Source organism: Clinocottus analis, unplaced genomic scaffold (assembly GCF_023055335.1).
Source record: "Clinocottus analis isolate CAN_PGR_092001 unplaced genomic scaffold, fCliAna1.0.p SCAF_9, whole genome shotgun sequence".
In the NCBI taxonomy this organism is placed as follows: Eukaryota; Metazoa; Chordata; class Actinopteri; order Perciformes; family Cottidae; genus Clinocottus; species Clinocottus analis.
Window position 1 is genome coordinate 928,559 of NW_027176251.1, and position 18,966 is coordinate 947,524.

Below are 18,966 nucleotides of genomic sequence, written 5' to 3' on the forward strand. Positions count from 1 at the left end.
AAGGTAGATTTGTCTACCTTCATATCTTTAATCTTATCTTCAATCTTTTCTCTCAATTCAAAAAATACGCTCTCAAATAAAAGAAAAGGCTCTCAAAACTAAAATAGCGTCCAAAACTCACTTGTAACTTTTTGGATTGAGAGCAATTTTTTTTTTTTTTTTTTTTTGAGAGCGTGTTTTTTTTTTTGTTTTTTTTTTGAGAAAAAAATGCTCTCAAAAAAGAAAAAAACAATTTTGGGAGAGAAAATTTTTTGGGGGAGAGAATTTTTTTTTTGAACATTTAATTTTTGGAGAGCTGTTTTTTTTTTTTTTTTTTTTTTTTGAGAGATAACTTTTTTTTTATCAAAAATGTTGAGATAATTTACTTACAAACTAGAAATGTGCTTGCGTAAAAAAGACACAAATCTACCTCCATACTTTTAGTCTGCAAAACAACAAAACCTCTGCGGTTTCACACTGTAGATTTCTAAACTTTTACTTTGCACGTGCCTTTTAAAAGCATTTGAAGTGCAACCTTTTCACCATTCAGACGTTGCGCAATAAGCCCTAAAGTGAGCGCTTGAACTATTCAAGTCTGCACTTATCATTAATAACACAGTTGATATTTCATCTTAGTACATTGAAGAGACCCGATTTGGTTACTGCGGCGCTCCATCCTGATTATACACGTCTAGTAGCCACCAGCCAGGTCTGATTGATGGTAATTATGTGCGGGTTACAAAAGGTACATTAAGATACGGCCGTACCCCAGATCCTCTGTACGACCTGCTCAACGACAGAAATATAGAAAACTACCTTTTTTCCTATTTTCTCAGTGATGTTGTGTTACTATATGTGTGTGTGTGTGGCGATACAGGATGTCCGTATGTGTAAATGTAACTTAAAATGCAATTTAATCCAAAGTTCTTTGAGTTCCTGGTGATGAAATAAGTTGCTTTTCCCTGTCTTTTTAATATATATCCATGTGCAGTGTCATTAGGTTCACTAACAATGATAACTCCTCACTGACTGCAGCAGTGCAATCGTGTGTGTGTGTGTGTGTTGGGGTCTCAACAGATGGCATGCTACGTTGAGTTGCAGTGCACCGATGACAGCAACTTGAGATTCATCTATAAGGGGAGGACTTCTCCATTCACAGAAGCCATTTATCTTTATCTCTGACAGAGAGGATCCCATCCTCCAGTGATTATACTGTACACGGATATCAATCTCTCTTGTCACCGATCCCCGTGGACTTCAGGCCTTTTTTTCCAACGTCTGACTGTCGCTCGACAGACAAGTAAAGCGAAGTCTGAAGTGTGAAAACGCTCGGCGATGCCCAAAATTAAAAGAGCTCAAAGTAGGATTCAACCAGCTTTAACAAATCAATCCAGAAATGGTGCAAGTGGTCTTTTTTATTTGATATATATATATATATATATATATATATATATATATATATATATATATATATATATATATATATATATATATATATATTTGTATCAGCCTTGACGATGTAAAGCAGTATAACATTGTTGCTCACACAAACAGATAATCTCTTCATCTCTGGTTGATCAGCTCAGATTAACACATGAGCCAGAACGCACATATCTTAACTGGCTTAGCTCAAATGGTCCAACATCTAACCCGTAAAATCAGATATGACTTAAAAAAACACACACACACACATGGAAAGAGAGAGAGAGAGAGAGGGAACGAAAGCAGATAAAGACGCTTTAGCTCGGAGCATCCTCAGTGATGAATAAAACCCTTTCATTCGCGTCTTAATTCCTTTGAAATATTCCACATTTGTCTATTTGTCTCCTCTTCTTCCTTACGACCTTCTCCTGGTTTGTTTTTACGGCGGAGAACAAGTGTGCTACGTGAGTTTCATCCCCCTCCTCCTTGCATTGGAGGTGGACTGTGGATTAAACAATTAAACACTAATTGTGACCGACCCTCCCCGAAGACGTTGCAGGAACTGGTCGAGGGGGGAACCGCTAATCTTTCTGGATTAACACGCCTGTAAACAACTCAGGACGTGTTGTGGTGCCTCTGTAAATGCTAACATTAAAACTGTTTCATTGTGCGGTGCAAAAAAAAACGACTTTATTAAGTCTAGTAGTAATTCTGCTCGGGGAACGCCGGTGTTACTTGATCACATTTGTAAATGGCGACGGTGTTTTGAAGTTGCCGCTTCGTAGCATGCATCAATTTCCAGTTAGCTTAAAGATAAATCACTCCCAAAAAGTCAATATTGGTACACACATACGTTATCTTTTCATAAGGACGCGTTGGTGAGTGCAGTGTAATAACACACGCAACACAGATGGTGCAAACACACGCAGACAGAGAGGATTACAGTCTGGTTCAAGCGAACATTTAAAAAGGCAGAAGAAGTAGCACCCGACTGGATTCACACACACACACACACCACAGAGACACACACACACACACACACACACCACAGAGACAGAGACACAAACCCAAACATACAGAGTGTTAGCCGCGGTCACCCAGGGGAGTCTGCAGAGAAAATGATGCTACAAGCCGTTCCCAGGATAATAAGTCAGGTCCGTGTGTGTGTGTGTGTGTGTGTGTGTGCCGCACATCAGCGGGAAGCGTCTTCAGCAGCAGACACACACACTGAGCTCCCAACGGTATCAAACATCTCAAACATTTCAGGCTGCACTTCATTTTCCTTGTAGTGGAACGAGCCCGTCGCACTGTGAAGGAGGAATTAAGTGCATGTGCAAGGATGTAAATGTCACACTGCGTTGTGCTGCGTGCATTGTGTTGTCAGCTACACAGAAATACAAAAACCATACTAATAAGCATCTGTGTGGTGTTCATAGTGTCCCTCTAATAAAACTAAATGCACAAAACCACCATATAGGCCGCATGCCTCCTGCAAGCTGGGGATTACATCAACAGCTTGCAGATAATTCAGTTAACTCCATTGGCATTATTGCATCTTAATTCTTTTTACTCCAAAAGAAAAAGCGATAACAAAGATTGTTTTTGCACAGGCAGCCAGCAAGTCCATTTTCCATCCGTCAGAAGTCAAAATTCACCCGGATAATTCAGAAAATATAATGCACTGGAGTCAGAACAGCTTCACCGCGAGCATCCATTTGGTCCCTCACAGGATGCTACATTAGGCCTCTAATGTGAAGAGGCTCCCCGAGGCTTCATTAAAATGAAAATGGTCTGAGAGGGCGTGTCTGTCTAAGCGTGTGCCCGTACAGCTGTGCTGGTGTGTGCACATCTGAGTGTGAAGGTGAGAGATTGTGCGTGTGTGTGTGAGTGCTTGGATCTTGGCTATGAAAGATATCAGCCTACGCAGAGGACGGAGTTTTTCCGCTTTGTTGAGGGTATTTTGTAGTTTATCAACCTTCACGCATCTCTCACTGTCTACAGGGAAGGAAAAAAGAAAGAAAAGCTAAAAAAAACAAACAACCAAAGATGTGGAAAGATAATTACAGATGCCGTCCATTGTCGTGCCGCACAATCATCCTTCTGGGATTCAGCAAAATGCATTTTGCTGAATGAAGCCAGATGAAAACCAGCGGATGAGAACAAAGCGTGTGTTTAAAGTCCTATTTGGGTTTTAAGCACGATTCCAAAAATATTAACGTGAGAAATGTCACGTCGAATCCTCGCTTTGCTCGCCACACTTCAGTGTCAAACGGAGCTGACGGAGGAGAGAGAGAGAGGGAGGGAACGCGGTCGGCATGCCGGTCGCGTCTCCAGTCCAACTGAAATGAGTTAATGGACGACTGCAATTTCATTCATCGCGGCCTGACTGATTGCTGCGTACGAGGAGGCTACTTTCACACCTCATTTAGCGAGTCTGCTAGCATGCTAGATTCAATCACACACGGGCACGCACAAGCACAAGCACACACACACACAGACACACACCTTAAGCGGTGGGATGACCCATGTTGCAGTTTTGACAGCAGCTTAGCCGTTTATTGACAGATGGACGGACAAGCAGACAAATGGATGGAACGATTAAAGAAAAAGAGCAAAAAAAGTGAAGAGAATAAATGTGAAAACTACAAAGATATTCGCATTGTTCTGAGACGTTCTCACCTGCAGCTACTCAAGTAAAAATGTCCACTGACATCATGATGCAATCAACTAAAATGTCAGCGGCAAGTGGCCCGTGAGAAGCGATTGTGCCTTTAACCGCTCCAATCAGCAAATAGGTGCTATGAGGCTGTCGAGAAGAAAGAAAAACAAGGGAAGATGGTGCAGAAAGTGTTGATGGGAGTGAAACCGCGTGAGAGAGGGAGATCCTCCAGAGGGAAGTGGAGCTTCAATCACAGCCATTCAGCGGGACGCTGGTGTTATTGGAAAGACGACAGACAGCGGGATGTAATTTGGCCTTTACTTAAGATGAAGGACTTCAAAGATTCGGCCTAATCATCATCATCATCACCACCATCGCACCGTTGTTATTGCCGTGATTGCCGCCACCGTCAGAGGAGTTTAAAGGTGGCGAGAGGGGGGAATTAAAAAACGGTGACGACGAGAATATGTCGAATTACGGAAATGGAATAACTGGAAGGAGAAAGAGGAGGAAAAGCAAGGATGAGAGAGAGAGAGAGAGAGAGAGAGAGAAAGAGAGAGAGAGAGAGAGAGAGAACATTGAGACTTAAGGAAAAAGTAAGACTGAAGTTTTTGAAGAATTTGAAGAAGAATTGAAAGTTTCTACGTTTTGTGTTCACAATCATTTAAAAGTCTGTAGAAAAGTTCCAGAAAGTGGGACTAGAGGAGAGAGGAGAGAGGAGACAGGAGAGAGGAGACAGGAGAGCATAAAAGTTAAATAGGGGACAGGAGCCACAAATGACAATGATAAGTTAAAGAAGAGCACTCTTATCTTTCTTTATGTAGGTTAATTGACTGAGGAATTAAAGCAAAAAAAAAGATATAATTCAATTCAATGGACATTAACAATGAAAGGGCCGGTAGCATATGAAATGATTCTTTACACACACACATATACACATACACACACACACCGAGTTACACTAGTGTGTCGTCCTAGTATATTTCTAATTATCAGTTAATTGTTATTCCCTATCATTAGGAGGGTGGCTTTTTAATTGTAATGTAGCCAAGCAGAAAGCCTACCTATACATGTGGGGGACAATTAGCCACCTCCATTAACCCCTGGTTAATTACAACCTCCATTGCTGCTTCCCACAGCACTTTCCCACTGCTTTCTAGCCCTCTTCTCTATCCCCGGGCCTTCATCCCCATTTCCTCTTCTTCATTTCTGCCCTCATTTCTGTCATATTATCTGCAATCTTCCTTGATTGTTTGATCCAAAAGTACATCTGTGTACATGTGGTTTCTTTTTTAGACCCCAAAAAAAGAAGTTTGGTGGCAGTTTTCTAGGTTACCGCTGCCGTGTTTCAGCCTTCACACGTCCTCCCTCCTCCATTTCCTCCATTATCCTCGGGGATGAGACCGGGAATGCTAATAGGCAAACACGCTAATGTGCCGTAATAGGATGTATTGTGTGGTTTAAAACGAGTGTTAATAAATCACTTTAACCTAAAAAAAAAAATCTCCCCATTTCAATTTCACTCCTTTCTTTGAATTACCCAGCTCTATTCATCCTCTTAAGTCGGCACTTTAAATGTACAAACCCAGAGCACTATCGCTGAGGTACGTGGCGACAATTAAGTGTTGATCTTTCGCTCATTGCACATTATTATCTCCCCACACCAAAGATATGAGAGCTACTTTTAATGTCCCTGTTCACAGAGTCGAGACGCATATGACGCAGCACAGACAAGTCCCAAGTTTGAAGGTTGATGTCTGGTTATCAAAGTTAGCAAAACTCTAGTAAATGAAAGTTAAAAGTTACCAGTTCAACCCGTCTACGCTCTGCTGGTAAGTGTATGCATGTGACACCTTTGGACACCGGTGTGCCGGCACAGAAACACGGTGTCAAAGTTGGATTATTACTCTTGAAAATCCCCAGTATGAGGAGATGAAGGCGGACATTAAACATTAAAGTCAGGCATGCAGACTCCGGGAGCTTTGCTTTGAGACGCAGCACTTTATAGTGCTTCAACGAAGCTCAAATAAAGAGACTTTTTCCTGCTCAAACGTGGATTTGACAGTTTTGCTTCAGTTGAATTCACTGGCCTCTCTCTCCCTTTGGAGAACGAAACCCTGAGGAACACCGCTCCGCTCAGCTGTGGACGCTGGGTATCCCCTTGTGTGTGTCTTACCGTGTCACACACTGCTCTGTTGCGTTATTTAAACCCGCTGGGAATGTGTGTACCCTTTAAACTCACTCGTCGGACAGGGGTTATGGTCCTGGTTATGGACGACCACGACATAAAGTGTACAAATGAAAGGCAATCTTTCAATAGAAGTCTCCTCTCTGCTTGTTGTTGAAAAGCAGGAAGACCGCAGAGTGATCAGAGATGCCTATTGTCCATTTATAGTGCAAGAATAATGCTAACATGCTGCAATATGTCGTCAACCCAACACTTCCAGAAACTAATGAAAAACACATAGAGGCCTGGTCCACTCTCTCCCACAGAGGGAGGTAGAAAAAAAGAGAGAGAGAGAGAAGGGATAACAATGTCCATTGTTCCATTAGGGAAAACAATAATGACTGATAAAATGAGGTTGCTAAAGAGGATACAATGGTCCTTAATTGACTCATTAGGGAGAGAAGAGAATGAACTGCGCTAATGAATGGAGGACGAGCGCCGCGGCTAAACTGCTTGGTAAGCAAAACAGAAAGGCATTTAGTTTATTAAATCTCGGCAAAGCAATATTACTTGTTCACAGAAAGGCATCGTACAATAGTACAAGAGACTACGGGGACAACAGCTCGACGATAATAAAAGGAAACCCTCTGGAGTGTTTTAGTTGTATTCCATCGGTGGGTTATTGTTATCTTTGCAGATGGGAGGAAGTGAGGAAGCTGGGTGAGTACCTCCAGGTGCTCCAGGATGTACGGCGGGTTGGTCATGCCCAGCCTCAGCATGGCGCCGTCAGGAATCTCCTCCACCAGCCTCCACAGCAAGGCGGGCAGGTCGGTGCCGATGTCTCTGCCGTAAGCTCCCGTGTCTTCGCTGGTCAGCCAGATCTCACACACGCCCTCTGCAAACACACAAAGACAACAAGAAAAAGGCTCAATAACTCACTTAGATTGTGTGGGAGCAAGTGGCACAAGAAATGGGATGAAAAGCAACTGGGTGGTTAGCATGAGCACCACATGCAGGAAGCCTAAGAGCTCGGACCGCAGTCAAATCACACAAACGTAACGCTGCAGAGCTCTCTATCCAGGCCCTGTGTTGTTAAAATATGTTGTTTTACCAATCACAACACTCCTACAGTAAAAGTAAGCCTCCTTTTGTCGACAATTGATCAAACTAGAGCTACATATCGGAGCGTTAAACACTCTCAGGTGGATCGCAGCCTCTGGTCGGAGCCTCCGACGCCATGGAGGAGACTGCTGTCGCTGTTACGGCATCAACAGTTACAAACTGTCATCCTTTATATTTAATTTGAGTCTAAGCTCCTATAAAACTTAACGTATATCTTGTAGAAAGTCATATTTATAGTGATCTATTCTTTTTTTTACTGATAATGAACCCATATTTAATTTTTTTCTCCTCCCTGAGGATAAATAGATTGTTTTTTGACCGCGTTGGCCAGATTCTCTCAAGTATTATCACGTCTTTACCTTTAAGAGTCTCTTGTTGTCGTTGCCTAAACGCTCCAAAGGCTTTAGCACAACCCGGCTCATGACAGTCACTGACAAGTATTAAAAAAAATACCAGTCCCTTAAAACGTGCGGTGTGAAGGTCGCGTCCAGCGAGAGGAGACGATCTACCGGCTTCATGCTAAATTAGAGAAACGCTCGCTGCTCGCGCTTAATGATCTAACTGTCATTTGGCTGCAGCTCAGGAAATGGTTGAGTGTCTGCTTAAGCTATGTGTTACGACATATCATATCATGCAGGCACACACACACACACACACACACACATGCATTTGCACTTGTACACACAGAAAACCACACAACCTTCATTATCGTTAGCTGTGCAGAGACAGACGGAGAGATGCATGTGGTCATTCAGAGAGTAAAGATGGTGTTTTTTGGCTAATTGGATAGTTTGTGTGCGCGTGCGTGTTTTTTTGAAAGTGTGTGTACGTGTGTGTGAGTGCGTGTGTGAGAGTGAGAGAACGTGAAAACTGTGTTTTAACGGCACGCACAGGCCAAATAGATTGAAGATGATCACAGTATAATTGTCCAGAGTCAAAGAGTATTCCAAGGCTCATCATCATTGACGTTAGCGGTGTGCTAATGACTGCTGGAGCCATCCGCGTCTAAAAGCGCCATTAAAACCATCGATCAATCACACGTGATCACATCAGAAGACCGACACACACCACACACAAGAACATTCAGGACATTATTTTCATTTGCTTCAGTGTGGAACTACTCAAAAGCATAGTCCACCTTGCTCTAAGAATAATAACCGTTTTCCTTTTTTATCAGTTATTAGCTTATTTTAGCAACAGATCGAAGCTAGCCGTCAATTGTCGGCAATTTAGGAGCTTCACCCGGAGGTCAACCTCTTCGCAGAGATGTTGTTATCATCAGCCGCCATTGATTTATATGAAAGTGTGTCTCGGTTTGGCGACGATCGTACCATTGATTTGCTGCCGTGCCACATCTTTCTCATCACTTCGGCCTGAAGGAGGGTGCCGACAGCAAACTCACCGTGGCAGCGTATGTCAGCATGTTTTTGGACTGAGTTGCGCCAATTCTGCTGCCAAGGTCTCCACCCGCTACACCAGCACGCGTCACTTTTCTATGTCACAGCTCGGGTCCTGGAATAATATCGGCCAATAGGTCTCTGAACACCGGGGGCCAGACCTGCATTGAAAGTGCCATCGGAGCTAAATTGGTTCCTTCCAAAAAAAAAAAACAACATTCCTGTGATTCCACACGCATGATGCTGCCAACAAGCGTGTGTGTGTGTGTGTGTGTGCGATGAAATACATCATTCCTGTGTTAATTACGTTTTTTCGAACAGGGTGGCGCTTCGGAAAAAAAACGGCTCAGGTGTTTACTCAAGGCCGTCGTCACACGTAGGTCTTCAGATAAACTCCATAAACCTGCCCAGTAATTTGCCCCTTTGGCCTGTTTCTATGTCCCCTTTTGTGTTGGGTGTGCCAATGGTGTTATTGTTGGCCAGAGAGAGGAGAGAGAAGTTGGCCCTTTCATCAGGAAATGCTGCCTCTTCTCTATCTGCTCTGATACACGCGACACAGCTGCTTCCTCTGGTTGCAGTATGTGCACGGTGGAGCGATCACTGAAAAGAAAACTCATCACCAAAGCGGGTATGATGCAGAGAAAAGGGTTGAAAATCTGATAATGCACGACCAATTACTTTTGCTTTTATCATTGGAAAGAATTTAATGGAGAATGAAGGTTATTTAAAGAACATAGGAAGCAAACCGTAGTATGAAAACTAAATATTTTCAATGTGGGATTTTATTTAATTCAAGGTGGTCGAGTAAAAAGGGAGTATGTGGCCTGCAAAAGTATCCTTGAGCAAGCGAGACACTGAATACGCACCAGTTTAAGAGGTGTTCTTCGCACCGCGAGGAAGATTTCAACATCCTGATACGATCTGAACATTGAAGATGTGTCGTTAGGGTTAGTAAGCGAAACATTAAAAAGTGGTTTCTTTTGAAAATGACCCCGTGAAGTTTCCACTCTGCTCGTGTTCGGATAACAAAACCCTTCCCCTCGACCGTTTCCATGTGACCTTATAATGCAGTTGGATGTCGGAGCAGTTGTAAACAAGGGTGGAGAGCAGGATACTCCCCCTCCCCAAAAGAAAAGCTATTAACATTCACTGGAGCCTGACACAGCAGTGCAAACACCGCACAGGGAGGAGCGGTGCAAAACCGTCAGATGGAAAGAGGGAGTGACAGGAAAACATTAACGCCGAATGTAAAAAAAATAAAGAGTGGAACCTGCGTTGTGGTTTGAGCCCTTAGGTGTGGGACTGTGGACGGGGGGAGCAACAGCTGTGTGTGTGTGTGTGTGTGTGTGTGTAAGCTGTGTTTGTCTTCGTCCGAGAATACCACCATCGGCATGTCTGACAAGTGCAGAACCGTATATCAAACAATCATCGCTCCGACGCGCTGCCAAATATTTGTTTGCGGTGAGTTTTTGTGCGTCGGCGGGTTTTTTCCTCGTGGTTTCTGGAGTGAGGTGGACCTGTTGGATGTTCCTGTATCGGCCTACATGATGACATGTTGTCTCACTGCGTGCTCTCTAATTGTATAAGGCTGGGTTGCACCAACAAGGATTAACTGTTAAACTAGGTTCAAACCAGGTTTGTCTTTTAATCCCGTTGCCAAACCTAACTTTAACCTTAGTTTACATTTAATCCTGGGTAAATCTAACACTTTGGTAATCTCTGTGTAATTTAAATCTAGATTTAAAGCAAATATGTTGCACCAGTTATTTTAAACCTAGACAAAAACCAGGATTAGCAGTTATATTTAAACCCCTGGAGGAGGTTTATCTCCATTTTATTGACAACATGGCTGCATATCTTCGCTAGATGGAGTTAGAGGAAAGAGCTGCTCGCAGAAAAATTAGAGAAACCCGATTGGATTTTATGACAACAGCGAGTTTTCACAGCGTTTAGATTCACAAACGAGTCATAAACCTCAATGGGAAGGTTGGACCAGTAATCATGGAAGTGAGTGTATAATTTAGGATTATTTGTTAAACATACATTGTGAATTTGTTTACATTTCATGGAATCCATCATTGAACATAAACTAACCCTGTTATGACCCTTGTTTAAACTAGTTTAACTAATCCACGGTTAAAATTAAGATTATGATCAAATATAAACCAGTTTGAACCTAGATTTACTAAGCCTAGATTAACTCTAAACCAGGATTAATGTAATGCTTGTAGGTGCGACCCAGCCTCAGTAGCGAAAAAGTTTTTAAAAAAAGGCAAAACTATTCATCCCAAAAGACGAAACAAATGAAAAGGAAAGAAAACTAGTCGCTTCAGTTTAGACCGATTTATAATCCACAAAATAACTTAAACAAGAAGTAAAACAAGCAGCATCCTCATTACGTTATGTTCCAGTGTGAACTTTAAAGTGCGTCTGTCTTGTGAGATGCAATTAAATCTCAAGTTTGGTCAAGAGAAAAGTTAGTTTGCGTTCATCATTACCAGAACGCCATCGTTTGTCGGGTGTCACACCGGCACCCACTGCGGCCGACCTCTATACGTCATTATAATGTTTACACGGATAATGTCTGGCGGCCCCCGTGTCGGCGCTCCGCCTCCGGATAAGAGAACGGGGGGGAGAGTGGGCGGAGAGGGAAGCGACGAGGTCTTTGAAGTGGCGGCTTTGAAGAGGCAGAACAGAACCAATTGATTCAGGTGATTGGGAGCTTTAGTAGAAGCCACTGTTGAAATGGAAAACGGGTCTTAAATTATGAAACGAGACACACAAGTGGCGCACCGTGACCACACATCTTCATGTCATGCTTGTTTCCATTAGTTGGTACATTCTGGCTTTGATTCAGTCGGTAGCACATACTGTACATGCACACATGTACGCATGAAGCTCGCTGAATATTGTACAGGATGTTTGTAAATTTCAACTATTCCTTCCAATAATTAATGGAACATAATTAAGGTTTAGTTGTTTTACTAATTAATGGAGCAATTTGTTTTTGTCATACTTATTATAAGACTGGAAATTTAAATTAAAACTGTCTTTATGTCAAGTTTTATTGTTTTATGTGTCACTGTTTTCCCAAAAAACTATTATATGATACATGGTTTTATTTTCTTTGGGTCAAAATAGCCTCACTTTTCACAATTGTTGTAAATTCTGAAATACTGACTTTGATAATAACTTCAATATTATGGAAGCCCATTTCCGCCACACACACAGAGAAAAAAAATAAGACCGCCAAAAAAAAAAAAAAAAAAAAAAATTAAGACCAAAAAAAAGAAACGAGTTAGAACCAAAAAATGTTTAAAAAAAAATTTTGGACAAAAAAACAAAAACAAACATTTTTTTTTATTTTATTTTTTAAAATTAGGACAAAAAAAGAAAAAGAAAATTTGGACAATAAAAAAACATAAAAAAATCTACTTTTTTTTCTTCGTTGACGAAAATAAAATAAATAAAGATTTTGAAAATCCCTCATCAATTTTACGTTGTTTTGTGAACCTGTGGGATGAAATAGTCTTTATGATCCGGCGTAGTGAATGAATGAATGAATGAATGAATGAAACACATGGATCTGTTAAGTATTGATCATTTCCCAGTTTCCCAGAAAGAGTTTGATGTTTTAGGACTTTTCAATACTCCATCATGTATGATGCAACACGTCCACAGCTCAAACATGCACTACTTTTATTCTGGATTAGTGGATGTTTAGCGCCATGTGTTTCCGTGTGTGTTTGTGCCTAAATGTGTGTGTGGATTGTGTACATGACTTCACACATGTGCAACTTAGGATCCACATTCTGCACATCGGGTTCAGTCTTCCCATTTATCTTAATCTCTTTGGCATGCTATACATTTTTATTGGCAGCCACAGGCTACGAGGTTTAACAGATTATAGATTAGATGATCCTATTAAACTGCATTTAAACCCCATTTTGCATAACACAAGTCAACACATGGCTTAGCATGTTACAGTACATACATGTGCAAGAGAGAGCGAGAGAAACAGTTCAAGCAGGGTTCAATCTGATCTGTTGGGATTTAACTTTCATGTCGAGTGTCTTGAACATTTCCCAGTAGTTCAATATTGGTTATTTAAAGCTTTTTGAATTGCTACTATACTTTAAAATGATAGTTTGGTTGTGTGGCGATGCCTCTAACGTGAACACCCGCCCCCTTTAATGCATCACGGCAGCTTAATGTACACAAATGGTCAACTATGTGTTGCAAAATACGGATCTAATGCAGTATAATAGGATTAACTTCATGCACATTAATCTGTAATCTATTAAACTTGACCTCATATATATTTATCTGGGTAGAGAGTGCAAACAAATCAGAGTTGGCACGGTGGAAATAACACTTCTTAAGACATGCGTACGCCTCGATATCAACACTATATATCCGGTTGCGGACATCAAACTTTGCTTGCTAGCATGTTTAAAGTTTTGCAGCTTGGAGCACAAACAGTGGGATTAAAACCTGCCGGCACGAGCGGTTTCATCTGGAGAAGGTGACAACATGCTGACGGCTTGAATATCAAAGGAGTGGAAACATGTTTCACGTCTGCATGAAGACCAAAGATACAATAATGGAAACAATAATACAAACATGAACGTATCAATATACATGAAGCCACATCAATGGGTACACAAGTTGTGTTGCATGTTCGTTGCACAGCAGTCTTTTCCATCATCTACGACGGTCCGTCTCTGCAACACAAACACTCGCCCGAAAGCCACACTCGTGTGTTATAAGTAGGGTGGAGGTCGCTGTCGTTCTTCAGCGTGCATCGAGTGGGGAAGCGTGTCGCTGCGCCAATTATCTGCATATTTTTTTTGCTGTATATTGTAAATCATTTTCTTCACTGTCTCCGGCTACACAAGGACAACGAAGGACACTAAAAAAAAGGTAAACGATTATATATATATTCCTTGTTATAAAGGGCCATTTGAGGAGCAATACCAGAAACAATTGTTCTGAATAAACAGTTTAGGAATATCACATAATAAAAAACGTCTAATTAAATTAGGAAAACTATTCAAAAAAATACAAATTTGCAGATTAATTTCTTCCTCACGTGGAGAGAAGAGCCACAGCTCATCTACACATCACCGAGTATCAACCAGCGGCGAGTCACTGACTCGGAGGCCCGTCTGACCTTCAACCACATTAGTCCCTCCCCCCTGCCCCCATCAGCCAATCCCCTCTGGCGGTCTGTGCCCCCCCCCTCCCCCATGTGAGGGTGTCTACAACAGCGACGTGAGAGATTAAATCATCAATGTGTAAAGGATAAGAGATGAAAATGAACATCTGTAAGGATCAAGATGGAGGTGTGGTTTGTTGGGAGGAGCAGGGAATTATTTGAATAATGTCTCCATGTGTTGGAAAAACTCGATTCAGTTCATTTTGTGTAGCCCAAAGATCACAAATACAAGATTTACATCGGATTAGATGGTAAAAACCCTTTCACGGGGAATAAAGAGAAGAAACCTTCATAGAGCAACAGAGGAGGATGCTCTATCAGGATGGACAGAAGCAACAGATGTCATGTGACCAAAATGAGCAACGCAACAGAGTTACAGCACATTACATGAATATGACAACAACTACTTGTTTTATTAAGAAAGCAATTAATCATCCGTCATTGTCAATATCACACGACCACTAATTTAATCTGTTTGGACATATTCTGAACTGTCAAATGAAAAGTGGTCATTGTTGCTCTCTTTCCAACAATGACCACTTAAAGGTTTACTGAAAGGATGGTTTAAAGAGAACATACACATTGGTGTATTTATTGTAATGCATGTAGGAAATAAACATGTCTACACACACACACACACACACACACACACACACACACACACACACACACACACACACACACGGCGACATATCAATAAACATAGACACACAAATCCTCCTTCAACTCACGTGCACACACACTATCACCCATGAACACACACACCACACACAGAGTTTAATTGCAATAATTAAGCGGCTTAATTTAGAGCAACAACTGTTGATGTGGCGCGTGGGCGCCTTGGCAGGTAGCATCATCCTCTCGGATTAACCCAACACACACACACACGGTGGTATATATGCAAATATTCTCTCTCCCAGGCATGTTTACACTAAATACATGCGTGTGCATCGATGTGCATGTGTTGCACACGCGTGCACGCAGCCTACACAACCCCTTAAACAACAACATATCAGTTTTAACCTACTTTCACATAGTTTCTCAACTGCAGACGAGACCTTCTGTGCACGCCTGTGCATGGAACGGGATGTCTGGATACATCAAAGCGTGTGTGTGAGTGTGTATATACACTTGCACATGCAATGTATGTGGTGCATAAGAAAAACATGCCATGGCATATATGGGTCAGACATATTGTATGGATATATCAAAAGTAATTGGCAGAGTGCCTCCATGTACTGTGTGTGTGTACTGTACATATATATATGTGTGTGTGTGTGTGTGTGTGTGTGTGTGTGTATAAATGTGTAGGGAATAATTGGGAGAGAAGTTATAGCCCCTCTTTCATCTTCTTTTAGAGTGAGTGAGTGTGTGTGTGTGTGTGTGTGTGTGTGTGTGTGCATCCTGTGAAGCTTTCAAAGCAGATGGACTGCTGCATATAAGAGCAAAAAAAGGGATCTGTAGGAAATGCACAGGAACAGTTTTTCGCAGCCACAGTCTGACTAACTTTCTGTCTTAGTAACATGATGCGTTAGCAGAAATCCATTTTAATTTAATTATTTATATTCATGGGAAACAAGTGAAGAAAGATCGCTGGCGTTGCTGAAGTCTAAATACAGTTTACGCTTTGTATTTACGTGGGAAATGTTACAAATATTTAACTTTAACCAACTCATTTTCCTGTCAAAACAGACATTCAGAGTGTGTGTACTCTGATGTTTAATGTGCAAAAAAAAACAACAAGATGAATTAATAAATTAATTTTAAAAGGCAATGATGTGGCCCACTGATTAGCAATGTCGCGTCACAGTTAGCATTTTCTCTGTATGCTCTTAATGTGCCATCCCTGTGACAGTCTGGCAGCCTGTCACCATGATGGCCTGCCTCTCGCCCCAGTGCATGCTGGGATAGACTCCGGTCCCTGCCATCCTGAACAGGGGCATGCAGCGCTATAAATTGGATGGGCCCATAAATGGCCGAAATGTGCCTTATATATAATAATATATAAATGTCAACATCTGAGCAAGGAGGGAAGTGAGCTGAACGTATTTACCTGTGACACAAAACTACATCCCAAAATATGAGGATGCAAAAATAAGGAGGCAGGATGGATGACGAATAGCAAATAGGAGATAAGTAGGATAGATCTCAAGAGCTCTCAACAGAACGCCATCCTTTCAGGACAGAGACTATTGTTAGTGATCTTTTTTTGCGCAATCAACCGTCCTTGTTATGAGCTTTCATTAATGTTCTCATTAGTGTCACTTAACAAGCTGAGGCTGCAATTAAACAGGAGATGGAAGAAGGAGAAGAGGCGCTGGACACAATAGGTCAAATGCATCTGTTGATAAATGGTGCGTTCGTGTCAATTGTCCCCCGAGCTGAGAGCGAATATCCAGCAGGCCTTTGAAAAGGATGTCACTTTTTTACATGATAAACGACTTCTAATTGATTATCAAATGTGTCACCTGTCAATCTGCTGATGAATCAAAAGCTAATTGAAATGTAAAAAAAAAAAGACAATCTTTCAGTATGTTACCGCGAATTATACGATTGTACGAAGCAGAGGGGGGACGTCTATCAAACGGAGATTATTCACACTGTCTCGAGGTTTGACAGAGTGTTCGTCTATCAAGATAATTAACTTGTACTGTACGTCATTAAAAGCACATGAGTTTGAGCCGGGGGCGGAAGATGGATGGCTGATTGGGTAGCGAGGATTAGAGGACGGGGAGGTTGAGACGCAGTGTGTGAGGGGTGTGTGGGGGGGGGTAGGGGGTGCTGTAAGGGGCAGATCTCATTTTCCTGTATGCTTCAGAGACCTCGAGAACTGCGAGGCACTGAGGGCATCACACACACACACACACACACACACACACACACACACACACACACACGCCTCCGCATTGAGATTACATATGGAAATGAGTTACTATTAAAAAGTCATTGAGTTGGTAATGGTTAATATCAGCTGTCAAAGAAGTCAAGGCAGTGGACCCACAAAAAACACACACACACACACACACACACATGCATGCATGATCCCAAATATTCTCATGTAGACACACATGCAGTGCTATGGTTGTGTTATTAATCAGACATAATAAGGTTTAACTCTTCCCTAAATTCTGGATGTTGACCTAATTTCTTTACGTGTGTGTGTGTGTGTGTGTGTGTGTGTGTGTTTGCACTCGCTTGTGCAACGACTAATTTGATAAATAATAATACGTCTGGTCAGTATTTATGCTAATATATTCATGACCCACCAGCAGGCATCCTGTTTGTGTTTGTTAATTCATTTAGCCAGTGTGTGTGTGTGTGTGTGTGTGTGTATGTGTGTGTGTGTAATCTGTTACTGTGGAAAGCCCGGTCGAACTTTAAATACACCCTGCGCGTGTGTATTAATTAAAGTTAGTGAGTGACCCTATAATATATTGCGTTTGTGCACAACTGTATTTGTGAATTAGCAAATGTAATTGCACGTTGTGTGTGTATTAATTGAGTCAGTGGCACTGTAAACATTATCTTATTATGTAAATATTAGTGTTTTTTTTCCATATGTAAACATCTGGGATATTTTGTGTCATAAAGCTTTAGGCTAATGACCGGTTTGTTTACCGAGTTAACAAGCAAAAGGAACAGAAAGGCCATGTGCAGGATGCTGATCCCAATCTGCCCATCCTTCCTCTTTTAGGCCTCTCTCACTGCAACACTTTGACACACACACACACACACACACACACTGTGGGGACACATTTTTAACACCCACATCAGGCAGAGTAAAAACAGAACAAAGTCTCAAGGTCACTAGTAAAGATCTGATGGTTGTCAGTCGCAAAATGCTCGGCTGAGACGGTCAAAACTCATTTCAATTGTAAAATACTCGTAGTTCAGGTCAAGCATTGCTAAGTTACAACATGTGCACTCGCAACCTACCAATAGAGAGCGGAGAGCAAGATGCACAGTGCAGGTCTTTAACACGTAGGATAGAGGGAGGCCCAAAAAAGGAGTGAACAGCAAGAAAGAGAAAGTGCCGAGGGCTCATAAAAAAAGCTGTCGACGCTGGTTGATTTACGTCAGCTGCGAAGTCACAACAGGTGGAACAGTGTGTCGCTCTCAGGTAGCTGAACATGAACACAGCATCCCTCCTGCCACACACACACATCCTCCATGAGCACGTCAGTGAAAAGGGACCGGGTGCTCATTAACAATCATCTTCAGACGAGGATATCCTCCTGCCCTCCGGGCGCGCTCGTGAAGACGCTGCAGACTGCAGGTATGCAGCAGCAGAAAGAGTTTCAGATGGATCTCTTGTGACAGATGAAGCCGCTGCTGCAGAAATGAAAAGCTGGAGAGCAACGGCACGCACGAGGAACAGTGGAGCTGCTGCCGGTCAAGGGGTTTGACAGCAAAGCGGAGCCCCCAAACACACACACACACACACACACACACACACACAGGGGCAATGTGGGTTGGAGGGAATCAGGCACAGGGTCCTCTGCAAAGTGACAGATGTGGCGACAGCCATGCAGTCGGGCAGAAGCGCTCAACAGCTTCTTCAGCTGGAGACCGGGAGTGACATTCACTGAGGCTACGGAGAGGAGAGTGTCAGCAGAGACACGCACACACACAGCAAAACATGCAAAACACTCACAATATATAATGCAAAGGGGGCATAACGACATGTATTTTGCCTTCAACACATGCTGTGCGTCCTGTGATTTGAAAATTGCAGCGGGCCACATGGTTATTTAGATCAAATTTGATGAATTTTGCAGCTTTATTTCGCACTAGAAAACTACATTTCCTTCATCTGTTGACGCGTCTATTGCTTGTTATATGTTAACCTTGTAGTCATGTCTATGAGGTTGGTGTTTTACCTTCTTATTAGCTATTATTACTCCATTAGCTCTGTTAATAAAGGTTCAATAGCAACATGTGAGATTACATCATGTTTCCTGAAGATGCTCGTGCATGAAGTTCAACAAACTAACTTCAGATC

General features: G+C 42.0%; 1 protein-coding gene across 2 annotated transcripts in view; it reads right to left on the minus strand.

Moving 5' to 3' along the window:
* Positions 1–18,966, minus strand: part of cdkal1 (CDK5 regulatory subunit associated protein 1-like 1) — a 200,182-nt gene that overhangs the window by 81,949 nt on the left and 99,267 nt on the right. For both annotated transcript variants that reach the window (XM_068570623.1, XM_068570625.1), the window contains one exon: positions 6,956–7,122. In XM_068570623.1, the coding sequence (XP_068426724.1) occupies positions 6,956–7,122 (167 nt within the window). The remainder of the gene's footprint in view (positions 1–6,955; positions 7,123–18,966) is intronic.